The following is a 23,606-nucleotide window of genomic DNA, read 5'->3' on the forward strand; positions in this document are numbered from 1 at the left end:
AGAGTTCAGCGCTCAACTAATCTGCTTCATCAGGACTTTGCAGGTATCTTTTTATCAGATGTGATTGAGGTCGTTGACAATATGAGCAAACTGCCCACAGCTGCTGTGACATTTAGATTCAGATGTTGCTAAATCGTGCCTGCTGGAGTACGTGACATCACCTTTTTGAGCTTTGTACTCAATCAAACGAAAACACGATTGAAGGAAAATATCTCGTGTAAAATAACCAAAATTGTTTGCTTGAACATTTTGTGTTGACGCAGCACTTTGTTTTTCAAAGTATAAAGCTGATTTAGAAAAAAAGGTTTTGAGGGGTCTTAAACTTAAGAGAAACAGTGTCCCAGCTCATCTGGACAATCCACAGAACACACTGCCAACAATTTTAAGACCATTTCAAGTACTTCCAATGAAAAGTGTTCACAGCAACGTCTGGTTATCATCATGAGTACGGTGGACGTTGTTTCTGGAAGGACATAATGGTGTAAAAAGTTTTTTTTTTGTTTTTTTAATGTGATTTTTAAACGAAGTGAGTGCCACAACTGAAAATCCATTTACCTCCACTGTTTTGGCGCAGTAAAAGCCCCAAACACCGGGCAAATAAAACCACAACTATTTGCCGTCCTAGATACTTCAGGTTTATTGTTCAGGTGAACTGAACCTTTAACTACAGTGATACTGAGTGCAAATAAATTGGTTTAAGCACATGATGTCAGTATAGTTGATGTGTAGTGTATCCCTATGAACATGATGGGCTTTTTCCCCCCACAAACAGTAAATATGGTATTTATGGTTATTAAACTCTGAGGACTGTATGTCCTGCTACGCACTTAAAGCCTGCGTTTATTTGATCTGAGCGCTCGTCTCGCCGCTGTTTGTGTTGTAATGATGATTTTGAACAATGCCACCGCGCCGCCATTCTCATTTCACATACATTATTGTGCTTATAGGCCAAGACGGGCGGAATGCTTTCAACTTTTATGATACAAAGTTGTGCCAAGAGCAGTTTTTTTTCCTCCTGCTTCTCTCCGAGGGGATTTCAAAGGGGAAAAGCAACACATGCTGTCATTCATGTCCAGCCGTTCAGAACAAAATAAATAGCGAGCGCAAGGCTGTGAGAGATTTGCAATGCAGTGCGTTAATTAACGAAGGGCTATACCAATTAGGCGCCCATGATTGGTGTGTGAATATCAGTGCAGTCACGCAGTTTGGGACTCGGCGCAGAGTAACACCACTGTTTACTGAACACAAAGTCCATAAACAAGAGCTGGCAACAAGTAAACTGCCAAGTGTGAATAGCTGGGCATTTCAAAGAATTTATGGCTTTTCCACATATCTCAACTTTATCTCAATAGGGAAATGAACATGGGTCATAATTTACAATTTTATTGGCTTATTGAGACATTTTGTTTTCAGGCAACTAACAAGATTAAAGGGGCTTTTTTTCAAACCAGGAATGGAAATTAGTTAATGTTCCATATGAAATGCAGCCACATGAAGAACTGACAAATTTTATTCACCATTCAGAATTTAACAACTAAACTGGGATACATGAAAAGGACTTTTTTTCGACTTTTGAATCTGAAAACTGACTTCAACTGTTTTTAAAGATTGTTTTATGTAGAGCTGAAGTACAACTGAGTTATTCCCCATAACAGTCACAGTTGATCCACATAAACTATGATTTTGATTGTAATTTTTAAGGCAAAAATGCAAAATATTCCCTTTTTCCAGCTCCTCACATGCAATGATTTTCTGCCTCTCTTTGTCTTATGTAAGAATAAACTCAATATTTTTAGAATTGGGACTGTTGGTCATTTTGAAGACTTAAGGAACATTTTATTGACCAAATAAGGAATCAAGAAAATATTAATCAAGTTAATCAATAACTGAAATTGTTAGTTGTAGCCTCATATTATGTGGGTCAAAGTTATGTCACTTTAAGTCATTTTAAGTACTGCACCATAGAAATAATGTAACAAGCCCTGCTAAAAAAGACAGTAAAGGTTAATTCAAACAAGCCACATTATTTTCATAAAAGGACACGGTAACCTCAGCGCACAGATGTTGCAGTAATTAAGTGTTAGAAAGTAATAAAGTGTAAGCTCCGATTTAAATTCCATTTGTACAGCTCTCCGAACACTAAAACAATCCAGGTAACAGGATGGAAACAAACACTCGCAAAGGAAACATGTAACTGGTTTTGGCCTACAGATGTATTTATCCCTGAGTTTAAACAGGTTGTAATTGTAATAATATGTACCCTTTTTGTTTTGCCGTTGCTCAACTCTACTTGCAGAACAAACACTTCATTAATCAAGGAGAAAACATTAAGAAGTCAGTAATGAGGTGAATGTTTGAAGAATAAAAGTGATAATGACTCAAGGTTTTGGTTTACACATACATAATTATGCATTTATTGACAGGAATTATACAGGTCTGCTGTGGGACACACTGAGGTCAAGCCGACTAACAGATGGGCGTCTTCAGTTTACTTAGCAGACCTCCTGGTCCTCTTGTCCCAAGAGAAGTTCGCTCCGTAGGATTTCACCCTAGGCTTTGGGGCCCTTTTCTCTGTTACGTCGTAGCTCCAACCTGAAGTAGAAAAAAAACAACATTGGCGTAAGTGATGGGGGCGAGAACGTCACGTATATTCATTTTGGACGTGTTCCAACCACAATGAGGTGTTTTGTAGACATCAACAGGCTGTGTGTAGTCAGAACTGCACTAATCGCTTTCATGGTGCAATAAACAAGAGTAAGCCAGTTTCCTTTGCTTAGTTTCAACAAACTTTCCCAGATGGTTTGAGTTGAAGTGTACTTTCTGTTCAAAGTTTCTAGACAGAAAACTACACTAACTATATAGAACTCCAACTAACACAGGACTGTTTCTAGTTGTCTAATGAGCTTGTTAGCACATCTAAAGCATTCGTTTAATGTTTTATTGCTTGATTGTTTATGAAGCCCGCTTATTATCATCAGGTGCATTAACATTTGTACCATTTGTTACCATTACTATCATCTATTACTATCGACTCCATCAGCACAATTAAAACCACATTTAAAAAAATCTCTTAAAAGCTTCTTAGCTCTGTAACGACTGCCTCTACATTGTGTGGAGCTTTGTATCCTTTGTCCTGTGTGTGTGTTTGCTTCATACTGTTTGTTATTGTGCTGTAGTATGTTTCATTATAGACCTACTACCTACCTAACACTGTACATGGTCCCAGTAAACAAATGACTACTACTATCCCCTGATGACAATAGTACTCTGAAAAGTTTTATAAGCTATGAATATAATGTAATAAGTGGTCACAGCAAAATGAGCTGCGTTCATCTTCAGGAGAATATTAAATGCAGCCAGTCACATTTAGAGAGTTCTGTTCAGGTTTTCACACAAAGTCTCAAAAATGTAATTTCCTACATATTCAATGTATTTTGTATCCATTAATACAAACTGAGACATCCTATATATTATTTGATTATCTATACAATGCAACATGTTCAGTGTGAGTTTTGAAAATGTGGTTTATGAAGGGAAGGAGAAAAAACCCCCACTGTTAGTCATTATCTAGTGATGATTTGAGTTACATAAGATGCTGTAAATGCTTTAGATGGGATAAGAGCACTTATTCATTCAGATCAAATCCAATTCAATTCAATTCAATTCAATTCCCTCTATGACTTTAACTGCAAAAAACTACAACCACTCAAATATTCCACCTCAAATCAGAGTCACAGCACTCTTACTAACAACAGTAACTTACTAATAGTACAACTAATAATTATATGTCTAAGTAGTGTGTATGTTTGTCTGTGTAATGGTTTTCACTCTTATATTTAGATTTTTACCATTTTTCTCAGCAAAAGCAATGGCATCTTCCTTAGAGGAGAAAGAGAGCAGCATGTTGGATAAGGGATCAGCCCTGAAAGGCAAAAAGAAACTACTGTTAGCACAGAATAATTACATAATTGAAGTTAAATATAACTGAAAGTTTTCTATCCAAATTTCAAAAAGCTATATACAGAAAATTAACCAACAATTATTTGACAAAAAGTCACGCAGACTCAGCAAATCCTTATTAAAATAATCATGAAAATAAACATCTCAGTCTACATGATGTGGGGAAAACGTCCTTACGTTGAGGCCCAGCCCATCAGCGGGTTCTCCCAGCGCTCTCTGGTATCAAAGTCCATCTTCCACTTCTTGGTGCTGTTGACTCCGGACTGCATGGCAGATTTGGCCGACACAAAGATGTGAACCTTGCGTGTTTTGATGTGCTCATCTGGCACTCCTGTCAGGCTGGTGATGTCCTGCGAGCACATAGAAATAAAACACAAACAAGTTCATGTAGATTTAAGACCAGAGAACCAAGACATGAACTGTAACCATCCGTTCTTTGTAGAAAGGCCATTTAATCAAATTTGTCCTCATAAATGCACTTCCACATGCAGTTTTTAATAACTCAGCCTATCAACTAAAACACATGACGCCATCTACCAAAAGATAAACCAGTTTCCCAGAACTATAAACACTATTCGCCTCATTTCACTCTTGCCTGTTTAGAGAGCACCAGCATTGAGTATCAAGAACTCAAGTTGTCACTGCTGGAAACCAACCAGAACATCAAGGTAGATAAATAACAGGACTGTGGGTTAGTTGACTTGTTTTGGAACAACTGATCCACAAAAGACCTGCAGCGGAATAAATGTAACTTCTTTCTTTATGTACAAACTGTTTTTTCACTAGTAGATAAATGGAAATTATTTGACTGTATTGTATGTTTATTTTTGGGCTTTTTTTTGGGGGGGGGGGGGCTTTAATTATATAGTAACTGGCAGAGAGGCCAACAGGAAACACAGAGAGAGAGGGGGGGGGGATGACCTGCAGCATAGGTCCCTGGCTGTATTGGAACCAGGGAATCTGTGACTACATGGCATGCCATCCAACCACTCGACCACCAGGGCGCTGCTCGGTTGCACATTTTTTACAGTACGTTTACTTTTTCACTCAATATCACTTTATTTCACTAGAGTACATTAAAGAATTAAACATTTTGAAAACGTATACATGTTTTATCTTCATATTGTGATGATCATGTTAAGAGGTTGTTATCATGTGTAGTGTTTGTGTGTCATTGCTGTTTTGTACTTTTTGTGTGTTTGATGGCTTTTGTGTGATGTCTGACAGGCAACGTTTGGTTTAGATGTAAAATGACTTTGTTTTCAGTGGAGAGTTTGAGGTTGTTATTTTTACAGGGAAGTTTGAAGTTTGTGAAGATGAGCGTGCAGTTATGCATTTGTGTTTAGAGTTTTTGGGAAATGGAGCCTAATTTCAAGGAATGTGTCTTCGCAATCAGAAAAACTGTAATAACAATCCCATGTTACAAACAATTGTTCATTGTAAAGTGATGAGAGTCTTTTGCATGGTGTTCCAGCTCCTAATTTTCAAGCAACACTCTTTGGGTTTGATAATCTAGTGTGTTAACATTAAATCAGTTTCACATTTGATATATAATGTTCTTTTCTATTGTGTCCTCTGCTGTTTCTACATTGGACAACTTAGTAAAACAACATAACATTACAATGAATTATTACTAAATAGACAAAAACTGTACTTATTTATTTCCAAAGAAACCATAATTGCAAGAACTAAGTAGAGGGTTCAACTAAACTTCAGCAAAGCATCGGAGCTTTCCAATCATGCCTCTACAGACCTCTCTGACAATCAAAAATAACAAATAACAAACTGACATGTTTTTGGTGACACACCAACCAGCTGTCCTCCAGGACTTTCATTTGACTTGGTGACTTTTCTCTGCTAGTGAAGTGTGTGTGTGTGTGTGTGTGTGTGTGTGTGTGTGTGTGTGTGTGTGTGTGTGTGTGTGTTTTAAGGGGGGGGGGTCATCCGAAAGTTAGCTTGCAGGTGTTCAAAAAAATAAAACATCAAGAACTGACAGTGTGTTCTAAATGTCAGAAGAATTGGGCGAAGGGTTTAGGAAAATGTTCAGTGCCTATAAAAAGCACTTACGTGATAAATAACTTGATGTTTTATATTTTTGCCCTTCACATCAATCCGCAGAGATTTATTTTCACGTTAAGTATTGAGGTCAAAAAGCTAAAATACATCTTCAGTGTCAGAAAAACGATAAAAAAATGTTTTAAAAAAAAGGAGTGAATACTTTTTATTGGCACAATAAAATAAGAAAGTAGGTATTTGGATTGTGTTTTTATGGTTTCTAAGATGATGTTGACTCTTCAGGGGAGCCACACATCAAGCCTGAGGGCATTTTTAGGTTTTCCCGCTACAATTACAATTGAATCTGTCAGAAGTTGCTGTTATCTTTATTCATTTTATTTTTTTATGTTGCTTATTAATTTCCAGTAACATTCAATGGATCTAGTATCTCAAGGAGTTTAGTAATTTATGTCATTTATATTCTTAAAACTTTCAATTTGCACACACTTTGAGTAAAAGCAGAAATATTCTCTTGCATGTAGGTGGATGAAATTAATGCCTAATACTTGAGGTGATTTATTCCAGACCATCAGAAAAGTAGGCCAGCGCAACAAGAGGAGGAGGAGGGGCCTTTGGGGCGTAAATGCATATTCCTGAGCAACTGGAGCCCCTTCAAGCTCCTATCAAGGATCTGGTCCAATTCTTCAGGGAATTAGCAAACAAGCAATGGGAAGTGGGCGACAAAACACAGACGAACCTCCCAGCACGCAGGCAGCAGCCACCCAAGACTGAGGGCTTTCCAGGGCGCTCTCCTTTCAATTCAAGAATTTTACACATTTCAATGGCCATTACAACTTCAAAGAATCAAATTTTCATCATTGTCTGTCATCTGCCAGTTGATTTGTAGAAAGGGGGTCGTTTTGCATGAACTCCACACAAAAGCCCGCCTTTCCTTTGGCAAAGGAGCTTCCAATGGTATTTAAGCCTTGTAAATTACAGGTCCAACTGCTGAACTACTGCTTGTTTCAGTGAAACGTCTTTTGCCATGCTAAGGGGCAAGACCAGACTGAATTTAATCATAAACAAGATCTGCACATTGAAAAGATTGTCCAAATGAAAAGGAAAAGAAGGACAAAGGGGGGAAAAAACTTCACAAGTGCTTGGTAATTATTTCCGGCTGCCCTATCTACTTAACCTTAACAATTCCTTCTTGTCACAGAGAGGAGAAAAACATGTTCTCCTCACCAAAGGGGGAATGGTGGATGGTTCATGACACAATAACACACAAGACAGTGTTAGGGAGCAACAAAATGGGGTGCCAGGTTTTTTTTGGGAAGGGGGGGGGGGGGGGGGGTGTTACAGCTTGGAGACTGCAGCAGGTAATCAAACTTGTTTTAAAATGTTACCTTTTGCAGGATTAAAGTTTTATCTCCGGTGGATAAGGTTCAAGAGAAATCCAAAAAGCTTGAGCTAAAAAGAATTTCCTGACAGTTTTGGGAAAAAAGGCAAAAACCATTAAAATACTTTGTTCACAGTGATCCATGACACATTTGGACTTGTGAATCAAGGGAAAGAAAAGAATCACATTCAAAAAAAAAATATGAAGTAACGTTTCACTTGAGGTAAATCAAATTTGCAGTTAAGAACATTTTGCAGCCCTGTGGTCTGCTCTGTTCTGTGGGATAGATGCATGAAAATCCCTCTCCGAGACGCATTAGAAATGATGCCCTTGGGATTAGCAGGCCAGACTGTGGTTACGCGTATGTACGTTACATAAACCATAACTGACACATGAGGCCCATTTATGGTAAACTCGTGCAATAATTTGTCCAGATGTAGCAGACCTTAAATCACATCTTAGGCGTGGATGAGCACAAAAGGTCCTTCATGAATGAGGGAGGATGTGTCAATATAAAAGCTCCACCAAATCATTGAAAACACTCTGCTCATTATCAGGCATTGTTTGCAAAAATACGAGTCTAGACTTCTATGACACTTGCATGCATTACACTGAAAGCTAGGAGGGTTATCGGCATAACGGACTCACCCACAATACCAGGATTCACAAAGGGAATGATTGTGGCTGGAATGTGGTGTGTTCCCAGGAAGACTAGAGAGGGCTATCACAAAAGGAAAACCCACACGGTGGGCACTTTTTCTTCTGCCATGTACAGGAAGCAAAATGAGAACTATCAAGTTTGACACTATTCACAGGGCCTTCACGGAGCCCTACAATACCTGGCTGGGCAGACAGAATGCAGAGCTTAAGAACGAGGGGGGGGGAGCTGGCAAAGTCTCCGTCACGTGAAAGCGTGTCGATATTTCTGACACCTCCAGGCTACGTGCCAAATAAAGAGCATAGGGGCTTGTCGCTGTGGGGCCGCTGGGCCCACCAGAATGCTGAAAGCTGTTACCCCTACTGCTCCAACAGAGAGCTGGTTGGACAATTTCTGTGTAAACAAGAGAAAAAAAACTTCAGTATGACTAAGTGGGAAAAACAGAAGAAAATACTCACATATCAGCACAAAAAAGGATAAGGAATACAGCAGCGCTTATTTAAACACACACTTGTTATTCTTGGAGGGATGTTGAGGCGCAAAAAATGCTAAATCAAACATTTGTTATATAAAGTGTGTTCAGATGAACGTAACAGATATGTCAGGCCCATCCAGGTATACATTCCTCTATGCACAGAGGTGTCATTTCTATAGCTGCTTAATAAGCCATCCGTCTTATTCAACTTAGGTAGAATCTACTTAAGAGAATACTTGGTGCAAATCTGACTTTATTACCATTTTGTTTCATTATTCATCCTGCTCATATTAGTTTTCTAACAAGAGTTATGTTATTTTTGCCCTAATAAATAAAGCAGCTTCTAACATATTTGACCCGTCATATCGTTCAAAGAAATACGGTGGAATTAAAGGCCATCATTTCTGTGCAATGACTTACAACAACCTGCACATCTTTCTCATACACACTTCTCAAGATTATTGAGTTCATTTTTCTGATGCGATTTGTCCAGCTCTGGCACCTGAAGGTGACATTTCCTTTTCTTAATCTTGCCTACACAGCTATAATTACCTCGACTGTTCTTCCAACCGTTCAAACAGTTATCAATGTATACGAGGGGCTGGAACCAGTTCGAAGACAAAGCATCTTTTATTGTACGTGTTTTACACTGGACTAACTCAAACTGTCCTCTGGCCAATACTGTCTGCATATAGTTTAGCACATCTTGTCAGTTTTGGATGATTTGCAGGTGAATGTTTGAATTTCCTGCAGTTAATTTCCCGCAGTTTATACAGTGGAATATGAAACCTGGTTTTGCCGGCTCAAGTGATGTAAAATATGGTCTCCGTAGTCTTTTTGATATCATTTGCAGATCTGCTCCAAATGGAAGGACAGTTTAAGGATATTTGTAGTTTGTAATGCATTTCTGTGTGTTATCTTTGCCAAGAGAACAAATGTTATATACTCTCAAACGAGGATGGCCAGAAAGAAAATATTTGTTTAAAAAATAACATGACATGTCTTGTATATAAAAGTATGCAAATCACTTGAATTTTTTTCTTCAGCCAATTTTGATGAAAATATCAACTACATGGGAAGCTTTGAATAGTGGTTCATAGTGTGAGACTTGGGGTGTCATGGGGTTTTGGCAGAGTGTAGGAAATGACTTGAAAAGAGGTGAGTGTAAGGACCATGTCTTCTGAACGCATTACTGTTCATTCACTTAGTGAATTGAATAGCTGCGTCTTTTTCACTCAATCACTTGATACTCCCTTTGTGCCCATTTAGAAAAAGAGGATTATTTTAAACCTAAAACAAACCATAAAAAGGACATTCACATCTGTTCCTGCAATGATCCTCGACAGTGCAATTATTAGTTGTGAAAATGATCACCTCTCCGATCAGCTGAGGAGTGAAGACTGCGTGAGACGGACCAAACATGAAGCAACTGTGATGAAACATACTTGATTTGAATTAACTATTCATAAGACGGTCCCTAACAAACAAACACAACCAGACCAAGTTCTGTCATAACTAGTCGATTCATCAACACATAATTAATCGCAAAACATTTATGATCAAATCATTTATTTGAGTCATATATGAAGAAAAAACATCAAACATTCTCCAGCTTTGGCTTTTCCAATGTGATGATTGATTGAGTGATATTCATGTGGAATGATTATCTTTGGGTTTTAGATCGTTGGTCAGACAGAAGAAGAAATCTGACAAAGACGATAATGAAAAATGTAACTATTTTTAAATAAAAACAAACAGATCAATCAATAATGAAAATAATCAGTATTTGAGGCTCTAAACTGGAAATGCGTGTCTAATACTTAAAAAAAGCCCAAATAGTGAGTCACGTCGTCTAAACACATTGTTTGTTGCACTCCTATTTTTAAAGCTTGTTAGGGTACAAATCCAAACTGAGGTACACAGTGGATTTTCCTGTTAGATCAGCGACCAAACAGACAAACAAACAACGGACGTCATGGCTGGCTCAGACAAAACATCTCTAGCTTCACTTCCACTCTGTGTAGGTCACGGTGGACACGAAGTATGGTCGGCCCATCATAGCTCCAACGCCCGTATGCCAAAACTGCAGCTCGGCAGCCAGAAGGGGTCACGGGGTCAGCCGAGCTGAATCATGTTGAGTCAGCATGTGGTGAAAGCCCAAACACATCACCCTTAACCCCCCAGTGTCCGGCCCACACCCAGACCAAGAGCCTCACTCATCAGCCGCCGCCGGTTCCCACCTTCAGACGTCTTTGAAGTGTAGAAAGCGTGCCAATTACTGATTGGACATAGGGGGCGTCTCTAATAGAAACAAATATTATGTTGCTTGCTCATGTGTGGGAGGGGTTCAGCACGAGAGAACGAGAAGCAGCTGGCGTGAGGGTCATCTCGAATCTCACATTACACATACCGGTGAGGATCGGAAAGGCAGGACAGAGGAGGTGTGTGGGGGGGGGGTCATTTATGAATATCCAGGATGCAGACACACTTTGTTTGTTTGTCTGCTGTACAGCATCTCAAAGACACGTGTCCAAATGTCCTTTAAGAGGTAAAATGTATCATAAACTATTCATAAATGACCGATGTGTCATATCATCAAGCAAAAAAGGCTAAATATTTTCAGCTTCTTCTTGTCAAATCTGAGATCTGGTTTTTTATGTTTATTTAAGGAAAACTTCACTGAGATCAGAAATCGCCTGATCAAATAATAATAAATAATATGTCTCAAAGCTCATCACAATATCAGAGTGAAACGCTGCAGTAACAAATCACAAATAAAATCTCATAATATAAAATAGTACGACTTAAAACTCTTTAAAACACCTCAACAGCTGTCTAAATCCCAAAAGAAGTGAAATAAAACAAACAGGACCAATTCAAAACTATTAATGAATGAGATTCACACCGAGCAGACACAATGTGACAGTCTGGACGTTAAGCTGTAGGAATCTGTGATGGACATTCGGCATTGACATTTTGTGATATTTTCTAATCTAAAAGATCAACAGATGAATTAAAACCCCCCCTAGATGAATCAATAATAAAAAATAATCATTAGTTGCAGCTCTAAAACAGCACACCTATGAAAGCAGTACATGATATGCTGTAAATTCAAAATGAAAATCAAATCATGTGTAGAATAGCCTTTTGTTTTAATGTTAACCTTCAATGAATAGCCTGGAAGGGGAGGGGGCACATTCATGGGATTTAACACACAAATATGGAAAAGAGCTGCCATCTTCTAACTAATGAATAAATGGAAGTGCAGACAAACACAAGTAGCAAGCAGCCTTTTTTTTATCCACTCTGCAAACACTTCACTTAGCAGCTAGACACTTCCTAAAACTAGCTGGCGCTGACAGGGCTGAGGAGTCCTCTTAAGAGGCTTAGTCTCTATAGAAGAGAGTGTTAATGAATGAAATACTATTTAGTGGATGATACATAATAAAGCCTCTTGTTTGGCACTCTTCAAAGACCAACATCCTCTGACCCACTACTCCAAACTTGAGCCGAGAGATTTTTTTTTTTTTTTCTGCGTAAGCGCGCCGTATGAGAGGGCAACCAGACAAAACAGACACTTAAGTTGTCTATGTGTGAAGGAGGGAGGAAGGGTAGGAGAGGAGGATGAGAGGGAGAGGAGGAAAGGGGGGGGTGGGGTGGTGAATGTGGTCTGCTCCACTGTAGGTCACTCTGTGTCTGAGACTAGACAGGCTTAGAGAATATACACCCCTGTACTGCAGACTTAAACTGCTTGTGCTAAATATAACCCATACTTGGGATAGCTTTGTGTTTTATTGTGATTCTCTTCGTTCATTGTCCTGCACACACACACACGCACGCACGCACACACGCACACACGCACACACACGTTCTCGCAGTTTCCAAATGCAACGGTGAATAGCAGTTTAAGTTATCGCCCGATGACACACTTAAAAACACATTTAACTCTGCAGAAATGGAGTTTCTAAGAGTCCTGAATAGCCCTGAACAAACAGCAGCACCCTTGAGTGACTTCAGTATCGGTGCATCTTATGATATCTTAATGTGATAAATCTTCACTGACATCCTCAAGATCTATCATTGTGGAGCTTTTAAAAAAAAAACTACCAAAAAAAACAACAAAAAAACAACCAAAAATCTTCTTTTAGACTGAAATACCAAAATCAAACCCCACATCTTTTATCCAGATGTGATGCTACTTGCCAAGCCGGCATTGTGCTCTTAATTTGCAAGAAACCAAAGATTTCAGATTAGTAAAGCAAACATGCCAAGCGTCATACAGGCTTACCAATTTAAGGACAAGGAGCTCTTCCTTTCCCCATTTTTTTTCCTCCTCTATCCTTTCCCTTCAATTCCCTTGCACTCTAATAACGGTCCCCCTCTGTCTTGTAAAACCCTAGTGCCTTTAGAGAACTCTATAACAAGGCTTCACAAGCACTTTAAGATTATGGTGTTGTCTTTATGTGGAGAGAGGGAGCACACTTGGACAAGGCTGAAGCTGTACTAGACTCTCAGCCGCTCACAGGCACATATGTGGGAGATGTTGTGTTATCGCATATTGAAGCAGCTGCTGAGGTTATAGGCACAGTTGGTTCTGCAAAGGGCCAGAGAGTAAAGCAGAAAAGGCCTGACTCTAATTGAGGGAGGTCGCAGACATTCCATGTAAAGCTGTGTATCAGTGGCCAGCCAGCCGGACCCTGAGAGCTGCCCAGCATGCTTAATCAAACAGTAATTACAAACAAAAGCAGGTCGGCATGGGCACTCTAGGGAACAGCTCTGGGCACTGGGGCTCCATCACGCAGGTCTTTCTTTGGCATTAGACTCGAAAATTCAGACAATGCTTTTAAAGATTTTTCAAACTTTCAGCAGGTTTTTTTTTTTTTGTCAGACGTTAAACACAAAAGAAAGAAATGAAAAGAATCCAAGTCTGCTTCAAACTTACTTTGCTCATTTAATCTTTCTGTTATTTTCTGAATGAATCAGTTAATGTTCAGTCTAAAAAAAATGTAGAGTCTAGTTAAAAATGATCAATTACAAATGATCATCAAAAATGCTTTAGGTGACATCATAAAATAGTTTGACCAAAAACCTGAAACAACTCAAATGATCATATAAAAAGACAAATAAAAGCAGCTCACTTCATCCTCACTCTTCAGAAGCCAGATAAGAGCTAGAAGCTTTACTGTTTTGCTTGAGAAATGATTTTAAACCTGCATGACCTGATTTCTTGTACCACTGATATAAAAACTGTATTTTCCACTTTTAAGTTGAAATAAAAACGTAGTTGCCTGTTTATATGTCCATCAGAACAACATTAGCGTTTTTTCTCTTTTCACTCTAGTTTTGGTCTTCACTCACTGCTGAAGGAAGTATCTTCAGCTCTTTGCTGTCTGCTGCTGCTGCTGAAAACAATGCTCAGAGCGGTGGGGGTGAATCAAAACTAACGATTTTTTTTGTTATTAATTGGTCTGCTTATTATTATTTTTGGATTCATCGCTTGGTCGATAAAATGCCTGAAAACAGTACAAAAGTGTCAGTCATAGTTTCCTTAAGCTCAAGGGGACGCCATTAAAGTGTCTGCTTGCTCAAAGACCTGTCCAAAATCCAAACATATTGAATTCACCAAGAATAGCAGCCGATCCTCACAAACAAATGTTTTCCATTACTGAAACGAATCAAAATCGCAAAGTTGTGGGCTGTAAAACTAAAACAATGAGTCAAAAGAAACCATAACGCTCAGAGACAATTCTCTTTAGGTTCATCAGTGATGTCTTTCACAATACACATGACTCGATTCATTAATATCATAAAAACAAAAAAGAATAACACAATTATCTAAATAGTTTCCCCATTATTTTTCTGCCTTCTAGCAGCAGGAAAACTATTGACAAATACCATTTAAAATCCTCTTGTTGGATTTTTGTCATATTTTTGACCTGCAGGAGATTCTCGTCCTTCACAGCCTAAATTTGTCTGTAATGGAGACGGCCATAAAAAACAAACTGTAGAGACACAACTTCCTGTGAGCTTTGCATTTTTTGGACAGATGAGAACTAAGGACAAGATAAAGAGTGTCATACAAACATTCAGAAGAGAGAGAGAGAGAGAGAGAGAGAGAGAGAGAGAGAGAGAGAGAGAGAGAGAGAGAGAGAGAAAGAGAGAGAGGGAGAATTTAAAATATCATTTGCACCAGGCAGAAATGCAACATCTAAATTATGTTATTCAGAAATTTTCACGATAGAACGAGCGGCACATTACTTTCTGCTCATGCTGCAGGGGAGAGAGAGAGAGAGCGAGAGAGAGAACGAGAGCTAGAGCGAGAGAGAGAACGAGAGCTAGAGCGAGAGAGAGAGAGAGCGAGAGCTAGAGCGAGAGAGAGCGAGAGAGAGAACGAGAGCTAGAGCGAGAGAGAGAGAGAGCGAAAGAGAGAGAGAGCGAGAGAGAGAGAGCGCGAGAGAGAGAGCGCGAGAGAGAGAGCGCGAGAGAGAGAGAGAGAGAGAGAGAGAGAGAGAGAGAGAGAGAGAGAGTGAGAGAGGGTGAACCCAGTATAACCTCTCAGTGGATCGAGACCTTGGTTTGATTGGTCTAACCGGAAAGCAGTTCGCACTTATTGACAGCCTGATGAATGACTAGCGTGCTGATATATACTGAATGCCCAAAAGGGAGAGTGCTCTCATTGCCCTCTTCCATGTGAGACGGAGACCACTGTACTGTAAACAGCTGAGGGCCTCTCTTTTTGGTCTGTCTGGGTGAGCATTAGAGTACTTCCCGCCGTCGCCAGCAACAGTGTGCCACAAAGGAACCTCTGTGGCCGACAACACTGAAGTGGCCACTGTCTTTTTCGTGAGTCTCAGGGTGTCTCACAAACTTTTTTCCATGCAAGCTTCTTTTCTTTCACCCCCCCCTCCCCTCCACCCCCCCATTTTTTAGAGGCCCTTTTTTTTTCCTCCCTCTCCTCTGCTGTTCCTCTCAGTGGCCCCTACTGAGAGGACAGAGACAGACACTCCGCCCAGCCAAAGGTTTGTCTGCCAGTATGGTCAGCTTTGGTCTGGGACAAAAGCGCACTGACGCTGCCCACACACAGCAACCCCCACCACCACCCCCCCTCCCCACCCCACACCTCCCCTACCCCTCCACTCCCCCAAAACAAGTCCACAACAGACTCCCACATTCTCCCTCAACTCCCTCGTTCTCCGTTATCGCTTATCTCCTTCGTCTTTTAATGACAAAGAATTCACTTCAAAGATCCCTCTTTGTTTTGCTCGGTCCGTACATTTCTAACCTTGAAATGTACGCTCATGTACTCTTTTTAGCACTTAATGAAAAGAGAGGCACCAAGGACCTTGTCTGATGAAATATAGGCTTACCCTAAATATAACTGCACCACATAATTCTTAGAAAAAGTCATTATGAATTATGGCTTCACTGTCGCTTTGCTTAAATAATGCTACTATTTAAAAATGTGGTAATTATAATTTTTCAATTTCTTCACATGCAGGTTGCAAAAAATGGCAATAGACCCTTTTTTGATGCAGTTAGGCAAAAATTATCAATTCTTCAAGTAACAATTATTTTCATAATCGAGTAATCTGCAAATTATTTTCTTGATGAAGCATTTGATGTATAGAACATCAGCAAAACATGACAAATATCTGTCGCTACATCCTTGAGCCAAATGTGATGCCTTCAAATGTCTTATTTTGCCCAACATAGAATCCAAAACCCAAAAATATTCAATTAACTCTAATTTAAGCAGCAAAATCTCAAACATGAAACCATCTAATCTTTGACACTTTTGCTTAAAATTTACTTCAACAATGATTCGATTACCAAAATAGTTTTGTAGGTGATTAATTGACTAGTCATTGCAACTCTATATCATGATTTTCTTTTCATCTTTTCAGCATTAATACACAAATCCCCATTGTCACATATTCATCAGTAAGAAGTACACACAATACAAAAGTGCTCCAGTTACAATGGGGAGAACAAACCAACATTAAATGAAGAAAACAAATCATTCTTCCAAGAAATCGTTGTGTTGTGCATTACAATTAAACTAAATTACAAGAGAATCACATTAAGATTAAACTTTTAAATATAAACTGCCTCGAGGGCAACGGAGCTCAGATAACTGACACCAAACTGAGTGCTTTCATCCAAACTGGATAAGACCTGTAAAGAATGCAAAACCATATTTCACAAAAAAAAAAAAAAAAAAAAAAACTGCTACCAAACAACCTGCTGTTGATGCCAATCAGACAGCCCTCCAGCATGTCTAAGCTTCTGTATAGTTAATAAATCACTGGTGTTACTTCAAATGATCACTGCCTGTATGTAGTCATGAAAAATCTGAGTTTATACATTGGGTTGTGCACGATACAACACACACACAAACACACACATACACAAACAATGGTGAGAATTCACTTAAACTGCAACACCCTCACCCTTACTATTGTATTGGTACTTGTTAGAAATAATACTATTGTGATAGACACTTATAGATAAACTCATCTCTGTTTTACTCATGTTTTCCTTTAAATGGTCACTGTGAGGGCATCATTTGTAAATAAAACTCAAACAGTAAGTTGGGATTGTTTAAATGGCCTCAGCTGAATCATTAATGCTGCTATTCCAAAAAATAAGTACAGTTGTAAATCCCAAACTAAAAGCTGAAGGTCAAACTATTTCCTAGAGAAGCTGATTCAACTTCATGGTCCTTTCGGAGGTTGTAGTTTATGGTTCTTTTAAATAATATTGCATTGTATTGAGAGGTGTTCCTAAAATCTAGTGTATCCTCATCCATAAAAATGGCGCAGACAGAATATTGGAAAATAAAAACCCACCATAAAAACTGTAGCATATTTGCATGAAACTATATTATAACAACACTATAAAATGAGCAATATGAGTAAACATGAATTCAATCTTTCTGACCTCAATTTTCAGTGGCATCAGCTAAAAACTCCTTTTGGTTAAATATTCGCTAGTTATCTTTGATACCTTGTCATCAAACAAGAGAGGGGGATTAATGGGAGCTGTGAGCATTCTCAGATCTACCAGTGGTAACATTTGCCATTTCCATCACGCTGTTACAAAAGCTTACTGTCTTATACAAGCTCACATTGGCAGCAGATTAGGAAAGTTTTTAACAATTTTTCCATGAAAGTGGAAATGCACTGTCTAATTGGAAGACAGTAGAACAGACAAAACACAATCTGTGTGTCACGTTGACCGGGGAGGGATCCTTACCAATTTCTCATCAACTGTAATAAGTTGCGTGTCTTGTCCTGATTTCTCTGCCAGCCTTGATGTTGATGTGCTTGTAGACCTGAAAACCATTAGACAGACATTAACACGCAAATCAAAAACGGTCAAAGGCAGGCAAGCAACAAACGCAAAAAAAAAATTAAAAAAAATAACACAAACAAGTGACACTCTGCAGCTGCTGACTATCTTTGAAGATACGGCACGGCGAAGTTATAGTAAAATGGAAGAAATAAGGAGGGAATCCCCCCCGCCACCTATTAGTTCTGTCTAGTGAATCTCTGGCAGACTCTCGCTCTCATCCTAATGACAGGACGTGCTTAATGTTGGCTGTGGTCGTCTGTCAGGAGAGAACTGTGTAGCTCTTTGTGAATGTGCAGCCATGTCTCGTCACAAAACAGCAACGTGCCATCGTGACTCCGCCTGAGTGGGACTACTCCAGACAATCATATCTGACGTAATGCACAATATTTTACCTTTTTTTCCCCCAAAATGTATGAGTTTTATACCAAACAAAAAACCCTTATTCAGTCTCATATTTTAATTAAAACATAAGAACAAAAGTCAAGCACATCACTCTGACTGACAACAATAGTTTCTGGTGTATTTATTCAACCTGAATGTGTTTTTAATTGAACTTTAAATCACCTAAAGAAATAGATATAATTGCTGCAACCGTATCTGATGAAGGCTGGATGACCCAAAACCTCATACAGTTCATTCAAGTGTTGAAATAATTGGTTTATCAACAGATTAGTCATTGAATGGAAAATAAATAGATCCTAATAATGACAAATAATCATTAAATTTAGTCATCTACGGGGGGAAAAACTGTTTAAATTCAACACTTGGAGCTTTTGCCTTGCTGATTAGATGCAGTACATAATCTCACAATGTCACTTTGATGACATTTGTTTAATTAAATGTTTAATCAAATGTCAAACAATTAATGAAGTCTTTAGTTCAAGCCTAGAGTAAAATATATTGCCCTTCAAATGAGGACCATATGCAACAATTTGTTCATTTTCTTTTTTAAACTACAGATCTGCCTTTTGTCTCCATCCGTTACGAAAGCCAAACATCTTGGCCAACAAACTGTTTTAGTAATTAAAGGCATCCATTTGTTTTCATCAGTATCTTTATTAACTTGCGTTCAGGTCGTGACATTCGTGTCTGATTCAACAACGGCGCTTTCACTTGAACAGAAACATGCAATTCTTGATTAAGCAACGCAATCGAACATCACATTTATTATTTAATTTGCACGATAAGGCAAAAGTCTTCTCATAAAAGCTAAGGGAGACATATGGTTTGATTTAGTCAGGCAAAAAAAAAATGTTAACAAAAAAAAATCTCCTTCTGCAAAACACACTGGATCTCACATTGGTAGACTGTCAAACTGAAATTAAGTCAATTAATAAGTTAACGTTAAGTTCTTTAAATCAAAATAATAAGCCGATCATCGGAATTTGGCGACTATTGCTAAACATTTGTCTGCTCCAGCTTCTCAAATGTGAGAATGTTCTGCTTCTGTCTCACTTACTGCATAATAGAAAACTCATTTTGAATTTGGACCGTTCTTAAAACTTTCTTAAAACTTAAAATTTAAGATGTCAGTTTGTGTTCTGGGGGTTATAGCGGACACTTTCGCTACTTTCTGACAATTTACAGGCAAAACTATCAAACAACTAATCTGCATATTAATCAATAGTTGAAGACCTGGTAAACTGGCCATCACACATTGCAGACTTGGGCACAAATGTAACTGCAGAGGACATCTTACCTCAAAAACACCAACCACTGTCTACTAGCCCACATGCTTTACTAGAGCTGAGAGATATTTTAATCAGCACCTCATTATCTGGCAATATTGTGGACCAAAAATAAACTCATTACTCTTGTTGATATGACAGCAAAGTGAGGAAGCAAGCAGTGTTCATTTCATTAAACCAGCTGGCCATATTAGTTCAGAAGTAGCTGTGAGTCGTGAGTTATTCTAGTTACATTACGAAGGAAACTAACAATTACTTTCATTATCTATGAATTTGTCAATTATATTGTCTTATTCAATAATGGTCTGTAAAAAGTCAGAAATGAAGAAAAATATTGATCACTGTTTGCACAACCCATGAATATCCACATATTCTGTAAATATACTGTATGTTTAAAATCAAAACCACGTCTAGTCGGCCACCAGTCGACTGTAGATGATTTCTGGTCAGCCTGAATTGTTTAAACAATGTCTCTTTCACAGTACTATCTGCCAGCCATCAATGATTGTAACATTAAAAAAATACCAATACTTTTGTCAAGACTTTGTTGATCACTGTGGGGAAAACTTTTGGAAGAACAGTGGGAATAAACCAAAAAACAAAGAGGCAAAAGTACAGAGAACAAATTAAACTTAAATAGATCTGCAACATTTACTCAGCAGAAACATTAATATTTGAGCAGTTGTTTACATAATGGGTTTGATAACTGGCAATAGCATTCCTTTAATGGGCAAGGTTACAATATTTCAAGTTTGTCTTAAAACAGTCAGGTACTCGTATGAACAGTGAAGGAGGTTTTCCTCGCTGCAATCCTTCCTCCTGTTTATACTGACTATTAAAAAAGCTCCTTTAAATGCACTTGCAGTGTATGTGATGGGGGCCAAAATCCACAGTGTGTCCATACAGTAATTTTGTGTAAAAATGAAAAGTGTATCTGAAGTTTATATGAGGCTTCAGCGGTCTGAGTTAGTCATATGAAGTGGATATCTGACACATTTACTGTCTTTTTAGCATCAAATTCCCTCTTTGTGTTTCCCTGATGAGCTGTGGTTGATGTATAGAAACAAAATGAGAGACCTTGAACTAAAAAGACTGTAACAGTGAAAATATTTACTTAATATGACATTTATGGACTGGAAAGTTTATCTGAAGCTTCATATTAGCTTTACATACACTTTTAAATGCACTTTTCCACAGAGGGAGTCTAGAGGTTTTTTGTCTTTCATCGTTTACACTGTAAGCGCATTACTAAAGGATGAACAGGAGGAATGATTATGGCAAAAAAAAAAAACTCTTTTGGTGTTCATTTGGGCACCTGACTGTCGTTTTGAGACACACTTGAGAAATTGTGATACCATCCTTCACAGTGATAATATATGCTGCACATTAAGAACAGTTTTGAAGAGAACAGAATGACGACTAATATAATTGCTCATAACCTTAAACCACTTTTATTTTTTTTTTATTTTTTTACATGCTTTGTAAAGGACATTGTATTGCAACTTTCTGAATGAAATGTGCTATATAAAGTCACAGTGATATAATAGCTGGGGTGTCTGTTATAACAAGAAATGTAATGAGTCTAAACATGAAACACACGTTGTACTTATTTAATGCTACATTTGTTTCTTTGCAGCCAGTAGAGTTTTCCCCACTTCACTGTAACATTAGCTGTCAATGAATGATAGAGGCTTATCCGGTAAGGTCTGTTACTTCATACAGACCCCTTGTCTTGCCATAAATTAGTGGTGGTATATACAGGACATGTTATGTAAATCAGGGAGTAACATTTAATTGCGTTAGCTCTTTCACAACTTACTGGACCTAGCATTAGCTACTCAGCTGGCTAGCTGAGTGCTGTAAGGTTAGTGAGGACACGGCGTCACATTGACATTAGTTTAAAGTCCAGGCACTTTATAGACAAAGTAAAGCAACAATAATGTAGATAGACGTCTGAACTCGCATCATGTTCCCAGTAAAAAAAGGAAAAACGCGCTTTATTTGCGTGAATTATGCTTTGACGCTGGCTAGCTTACTATCGACATGACAGACACACGGCCTCCTTGCTTCGTCTTTCGCCAAATATTTCAAACAAAACGACTCCCAGTAACGCACACGAGACAAAAAACACGACACATAATTGATACTGAATTACCTGATGGGATTCAGGAACATTTTAGAAGCCACATTGATCACAGAGAGACGCCCCAGGCCCAGCAGTGACATTGAGGCCGCCATGTTTGTTGTCAACAATGACGTACGGCGTCCGCGAAGGACCAAACAGTAGGAGCCGCGGAACAGCTGAGAGAAAGGATGCGTGATGCCAAAGACTAAAAATTACTTCACAGGGATGTGTCATATACAGCGAGACATGTCCAGGCATATCTAGCGTCTATTTTACGCCACTAGTGTTTATTTCATATCACAAATCATCATAGTTGGGAAGGTTACTTTGGAAATGTAATAGGTTATAGATTACTAGTTACCCTATTTAAAATGTAAGTAATGTAACTATTACAATTACTTAATCAATGTGATGTCGCTTATTACATTTGATTACTTTTTGATTACTTTTCTAATTTTCAAAAGAATGTTTTCAGCTGTTAGGGTAAATGTAGGCTACTCATTAAGCCCACCAAAATCTAAGTTCAGGTGTTTTTCATGCATAGTAAAATGATTTATAATGGAGATAATTTCCTTTAAAGAAAGATGTATATGTAATTTGGAAATGTATCCATTAATTTATGTAGATTTTGGAATATAAATGATATTTTACGAAAAAAGTCAAACATTTGGAATGGGCTTAAATCGTACTGTGACACCACTTAAACCCATGTGTGCTCAAAATCAGGCACACGTCATGATTTATTTAAAAACTAGAAATGTGGAAATGGCAAAAGAAGACATTCTGTAGCCTATATCAAAAACATGCAAAGCAACAAAATGAATATTATTCAACATATAGCCTGATATCTTTACAGAAAATATTATATATCATTAGGTAACTGTATTTTAATTACACATTTTTTCTCAATAACTGTAACAGATTACAGTTACATTTATTTTGAGATTAAATGACATAATGCCATCACATATAACTATAGTTACTCCCCAACACTGCAAATTACGACGATGATGGTGTTGGTGGAAAGGAACATGCCACATCCAGAGGAATCAAGGTGTCAATTGCTTCAAAATTGCAGAATGACATGTTTTCTGTCTTTAAAAAAAATCAGGTCACTGTGTCTATAATTTGGGTTACACTAAACTGTGGACAAGCTATCCTCCGAAGGTTTATTAAACTTAGTTGAGTGAAAAAATGTATGATGCTCATATTCATATGCTGGTTAAATGGTTTCGATTAGTTTACTTACTACTTTAGATGATTTTTTCATGTGATGTAGCAACTAGTTTACAAAATTGTTGAAATGTAGTTTTGTTGAGCACATGAAAAACAGCCCACAAAGTTTATGTAGTGATTATTGTGCTAAAACACTCATAATTGCGGTTCTACATATTCTGTTTTTGAGCATATTGCATTAGATGTGGATAATATGGCTCAAATCCCTATAATACTGAATGCTTTAAATTGCAATGTCTATATACAGTCTATCATGTCAGAGTACTTTTTCTGGATAAGCTACAGACGAACTGTTCATGCATAAATAACAGACAGGTAAAACTCTTTTTGGCCACTCCAAATGATTTAAATAACTGACAAAGGAGCTATAATCTCAGTGATGCATAAAAATCGTGAAATTTCAGTATTGTCATAAATCAGTCCCGCTCACAACTTCATAATACACTCAGAAATATTAAAGGTACAGATGCTGCTAACCCCTGCTAACCCTAACCCTAACCCTATAACATGATTTTGGTGCAACTGTTCCCTTGAATTGAACACATGTATTAATATTTCGATACACTGAACTACAAGTTATCCATAAATCAATAACATACCAGAGTCAGAAAAGTATAAGGAAAAAAACTTTTATTGTTTCACTCTTCATATCTGTACAAATACCATCAAACTTTGTATGTACATATGACATTTACATAAAAAATACAAAACTATAT

The 23,606-nt window shown here is 38.1% G+C and overlaps 1 protein-coding gene across 1 annotated transcript; it reads right to left on the reverse strand.

Annotated features, from left to right (window-relative positions):
* Window positions 1-2,384: 2,384 nt before the first annotated feature.
* ndufs4 (NADH:ubiquinone oxidoreductase subunit S4) lies at window positions 2,385-21,794 on the reverse strand. Its single transcript, XM_053324713.1, has 5 exons — window positions 21,685-21,794; window positions 17,743-17,821; window positions 4,138-4,310; window positions 3,849-3,922; window positions 2,385-2,592 (listed from the first exon to the last, which is right to left on the reverse strand). Exons 1-5 carry the CDS (start codon window positions 21,765-21,767, stop codon window positions 2,489-2,491), a joined length of 513 nt encoding a protein of 170 aa, XP_053180688.1. The 5' UTR covers window positions 21,768-21,794; the 3' UTR covers window positions 2,385-2,488.
* Window positions 21,795-23,606: the final 1,812 nt, after the last annotated feature.

The sequence above is a fragment of the Scomber japonicus genome, chromosome 9 (assembly GCF_027409825.1).
Source record: "Scomber japonicus isolate fScoJap1 chromosome 9, fScoJap1.pri, whole genome shotgun sequence".
NCBI lineage: Eukaryota > Metazoa > Chordata > Actinopteri > Scombriformes > Scombridae > Scomber > Scomber japonicus.